At 49.7% G+C, this 5,000-nt stretch overlaps 1 protein-coding gene across 1 annotated transcript in view; it reads right to left on the bottom strand.

The window, feature by feature from the left end:
- Positions 1 to 5,000, bottom strand: part of LOC122249527 (uncharacterized) — an 8,915-nt gene that overhangs the window by 14 nt on the left and 3,901 nt on the right. Inside the window, exon 2 of the mRNA XM_043010480.2 lies at positions 1 to 3,351. This exon is cut by the window's left edge and continues 14 nt beyond it. Within this exon, the coding sequence (XP_042866414.1) occupies positions 1,453 to 3,351 (1,899 nt within the window). The 3' untranslated portion in view covers positions 1 to 1,452. The remainder of the gene's footprint in view (positions 3,352 to 5,000) is intronic.

Raw genomic sequence — 5,000 nt, 5'->3', positions numbered from 1 at the left:
CTTTATTTTAGGTATGTAAAATAATATAAAATGTATGGTACACATATATACATGCCAGAACAATGGTCGGTGTAAAATTCTCGCACTTGACTCTTTCGAAAAAGACAAAAAGACAAAAAAAAAAATCTGAATCGTGATTAATCCTTACAACAGCGCATCATCTTTCATTCCCCTTCCATTAGTTACGCTAGTGCCACACTATCGAACAAAGAATAACTAACTACGGTTCAGAGTAGCCACTTCTTTAGCGAAACTAAAACAAAAACTAAAGATAACTGCCAGACGACCTTGACAACAGACCAAGCTCCTCCCCCTACCCCGAGCGCGCGCATTTGGAGCAGAAATAAAAAAAAGACTTCATTAATTTACTCGAAAAAAGGACCTTATCTCCTCCCATATACTTTTCTTTCGCGAAAAGCATTAATAAAGGAGATACGCCTTCTTCACGGAAGTTGTGATATCATTTCGAAGAGTGAATTTAGTTGACGAGGAAGACGCGGTACATGGCGAGCGAGGGGCGGAGACTGATCCTATCCATCCTTGTACAGGAGCCCAGAGGCGGAGGCGTGTCTCCAACCACACTCGTGAAAGGCGAGGGTTCTATGATTCACTTTCCATCAAGCCACGCATCCTTTAGTCTTATTTATTCATCTATTTCCACGGGATCTTACGAGGATACTTATTTTGTTGCGGCGAGAGAGACGGAGGCTTAGGGTTCGATGTCGCAATAAGGTCACTGGCGAGATATACATGCGGTTAAGGCGTGCAGAGTGATCTGTTTATGTGATGAGGTAGTAGAAGAGTTAAGAGCATTTTGTCTAAAGCAAATTATTTACAGCAATAGTATATTTGCAACTGATGCGATGCAAGCTTTCAACATTGCACGACATTTGAGAAGCAAAAGCTAAAACGTCCGTTGAATGAACGCGAATAACTAAAAGCTCGAAAGAGAGGGTGCACTAGTTTGGCACTAGCGTAGGGAGAATGTTCTAGTGACTGGCACGGGCGTAACTTGGCCTTGGGTTGCAACCTGGGCGACAATATTGCATTCACCTCATTAGCATAACATTTTTTTTTCTTTTGGTTAGTCAACCTGCAAATGTTTCTGTCGACAAAAGTAATGCGTAAACTAGAATTTTGTCTCGTGGACAATTCGCATCCCCTCTACTGAACATCAGTAGGTCAACCCAGCGCACGACCAACATAGAACCAGAGAAAAAAGTTAAAGATGCCGACGACCTAGACTAGATGCAGCCGCTAGGCGAGGGAAGGAAAGTGAGAGTAGTTCAGCCGACGTCTGCAAACACTGGAGAAGACGACGCGAGAACTACAAGGGCTGAAGAAGGAAACAGGTTGAGCATTTTCGAAATGAAATGTAAACAACACCTTAATACTATTATTTGTATCATCACGGGACTAAGCCGTCTTCACTGGTCTTGGCCGGTCTTTTATTTAGAACTTAATGTTGAACTGGTTGAAGAACTTATCGAACTCAGCGGCAGCAGCGGAGCGGCCGGGCTGGTTGATGAAGAGCGGCCCAGTTGGCACGGAGGGAAGGGGGCTACCGCCGGAGCTCAGGCCGGGTAGGGGACGGCCCGCTGGGGCAGAGGTAACGGGGGCAAAGGTAGGGGCGGGAGCGAAGGGAGACTGCACTACCGGGCGGGGAGGGGTCGGGCGGGACTGGGTGTTCACGCGGACGGTCTTGAAAGTGCCGGTAGCGGCGTCGAACACGAGCTGGGGAGCGAGGTTGCTTCCGCCCAGGGTCCGAGATCCGTCATCCAGAGAGGGGCGGCTAGTGGCGGGAGAGGTCCTCACAGGGGGGAAGGTGACGGGGGCTTGAGGGAGCCTCGTGGTTGGTGGGGGAGGAGGAGGTGGAGGTCTGGTTGTAGGTGCTGGTGTAGGCCTAGGTGTAACGGGCGTGGTAGGCCTTGGCTGAGTGAAGAGCTGCGTGCGAGTGGTCTGGCGAGGACCAGGGAAGTTGCTGAACAGGTTGCTGAATTCGCGGTCAAAGTCGAAGCTTACAGGCTTAGGCGTTGGCCTGAATGCTGAAGGGATCGCGGTAGGCTGACGGGGAGCGGAAGTGACCGGTCTGAATACAGTGGTTGGTGCAGGAGTCTCTACGAAGGCAGGTGTGGTTGGTCTTGTTTCCTGAATTGTGGTTGGTGGTCTGCGGAAGGATGCTGGGGTGGTGAAGCGATTGAAGGAGGGAGGGGTGGTGAACTGAGGGGCGGGGGCCTGAGTGACAGGTTCTTCCACGGCAACTTGCTGGGTCCTGATGACCTGTGGGCGACTGACTGGGCGAATGCGACGGCTAGAGGATGAGCGAACAGGGACCTGCTGCTGCTGCTGTTCCTGAACGACAGGTCGGCGACGACGGTTGAAGTTCAGGTCGCTAAGCTCTGTGTCAGACAGTTGGCGTTCCTGTGTCTGTGTAAGGAACTGGTCATTCAGAGGGAGAGCTACCTCCTCGCCATCGGGGGAAGGAGTAGCATTGGGGTCGCACTGGTTACCGGAAGTGTAAGTGAACTCACGGCGGACGCCATCGGGGTCAACGTAGCCATACTTGCCCTCAACAATGCAGTCAAGACGTCGCTTCTCCTCCTTGAAGGAGCCATCTGCTGCTTCGTAGCCGAAGATGTAGTTTCCTTGTTCATCGAAGTAAGAGTAACGGCGGATGGTCTCCACTGTGGGTTTGGTGGTGCCGTCGAAACGAGAGTGCTGGAGGATGTTCTCGGAGCGGGTGTCGATTTCAAGGCCTGTGTTGAGGGCACGGTGAGGCTCGAAGTCCAGGTCTGTGCTACGGAACTGCTGCGGCCTTTGTCTGACGCGAGGCCTGAAGGTCACAGGGTTCGGCTCGATGACGTTCTGGAAGACGGGTGCCTCCGTGGCAGGCTCTGTGGGGAAGGTCTCGAAGAAGGGAGCTTCGGTGATGGGGTCTGTGGCGAGGAAGGAGTCCTCGGTGGTGGTGAACAGAGGCACGGGGGAGAAGGGCGGGAAAGTGCTTGATGGGGGTGGTGGGGTCGTAGTTTGCTCTGTTGGGCGAGGGAAGCGGACTCGCGTGCGGCGAACTGGGACCCTGACACGCTGAGGGGCTGGGGCTGGTGCTGGTGCTTCCGTCACCTCTTCTACAGGAGCCAAGGAGGCGCCCTGGAAGACAGGCCTGCGGGGAACGGATTCCGACTGAACTCCCTGGCCTCGTCTCAAGGGGCGTTTACGGCGGAGACTCTGCAGTTTATCTTGGGCTTCCCTGTCGCCAGAACGGGCGCGCAGGGCCAGGGCGCGGATTCTTGCTCGCGCCTCATCACGCGCGCTCTGACCGCTCACGACGGCGGCGGCCACCACCAACAGAACCTGCGGGAGGGAAAAGAGGACATAATCTACTGGACATCGCACGATTTGGCGACCCATTCACTACGCTCGAGTTCAATCTGTGCGTGATTCTTGTGTACATATGGACAGAAAAAAAAACTTTCTTATTCCACTCTTCCTTATTCCTCAATCATTATTTAATTATCAATAGTCTTCTCCTTTTCATTCTTCCTTTCTATTCATATCATTCATTAATGAAGTATATCTAATCTCGAGGAAGTGTTTGTTAACATCCTTCTGATTTATTCGTGCACTCCTTCCTTGCTTACCTCCGCTGCGTCCTGACCATCACCTCCCTGACCCCCGACAAGATAAAAAAAAAAAAAAAAAAAGATAGATTCCGGGTCGTCCGTTCATTAAAAAATATATCGCTAATGACCCCTTTATTAATTTTTATTTATTCTAACCAATCTTCGCTTGCGTCATAGGAAGCTATAGCTGCATTTAGAATGAGGGAGACCTCTTCAGCAATACACATGGCATAATACATAAGGGCTTGAAGGAGGTTTCGACGCCCTTATGGATGCATGGGCGTGGCCAAGGACAGCCGGTAAGGGGGAGAGGGTACGGAAGGGGGGCACGGAAGGGCGGGGGTGAGGGGAGGAGGAGAAGAGGGCTGAGGGGGTAGTTTATGATACTTAGGGATAATAGTTCAGGGCAGGACCTGGGCGAGGACACTGTAATAACATGGCTATCCAGACCATTTTAGGAACGGGAGGTCTAGAGGGTAAAATAGTTTTAAGCCCGTCGACGCTGAGTCAGAAAATGTCGGAGAATTCCCACTCCCGCGACCTTACATAACAAACGGAGCAAACAAATGGAGGAGTTTTGAGGGCAGGTAGAAAATCCCACGCTGTGACCGCGGGCCATGATCTGGTCGACGTGAGGGAAAGTGCTTCGTTTCCTGGCCCTTGCGGGGCGCCCCCTACCCGCCCCTCCTCGAGCTCTCGTCTCTCCGATATTTGTTCTCCTCCTGCTTGTCTCTCTCTTTGTCTCTCTGTACCTGGTTGCGTGTCTCTGTTTATGTATATGTATGTATATATATATATATATATATATATATATATATATATATATATATATATATATAGAGAGAGAGAGAGAGAGAGAGAGAGAGAGAGAGAGAGAGAGAGAGAGCGAGAGAAAAAGAGAGAGAGAGCGAGAGAAAAAAAGAGAGAGAGAGAGAGAAAGATAGATAGATAGATATAGATATAGATACAGATATGTGTGTGTGTGTAAAAAAAATATATATATACATATATAAATATGAATTTAAACAGGAAAATCTTTCCGGTTTCCTCTCAACATCACTGAATGGACGAAATCGACAGCGCCACAAAAGGTAAACACGAGCGTGAGTAAAAAGAAAAGGCATTCGTTCATGATTTTTTCAAAAGTGTCGAAAGTGAATCAATGGCGTACATCCGGTCGCCGGTCACTCTATTGGCCCGCCACTTATTGGACACAGTTTTAAAGGTCAATTTACACCTCTCTCTCTCTCTCTCTCCTGACCTTTGCTATGAAGGGAACGGATAGTGGGACAGATGGTAAAAAATAAACAAAAAAGGTTAGGCTGAAAGTATATGCTAAAGTCGAAAGGTTTGGAGATACATTGATAGAAAAAAAATGAC

Source organism: Penaeus japonicus, unplaced genomic scaffold (genome assembly GCF_977035675.1).
Source record: "Penaeus japonicus unplaced genomic scaffold, GWHDUDI00000001_assembly GWHDUDI00000029, whole genome shotgun sequence".
NCBI classification, from domain to species: Eukaryota; Metazoa; Arthropoda; class Malacostraca; order Decapoda; family Penaeidae; genus Penaeus; species Penaeus japonicus.
The sequence above is the reverse complement of the archived record's forward strand: the minus strand, read 5'-3'. Positions and strand labels throughout refer to the sequence as shown.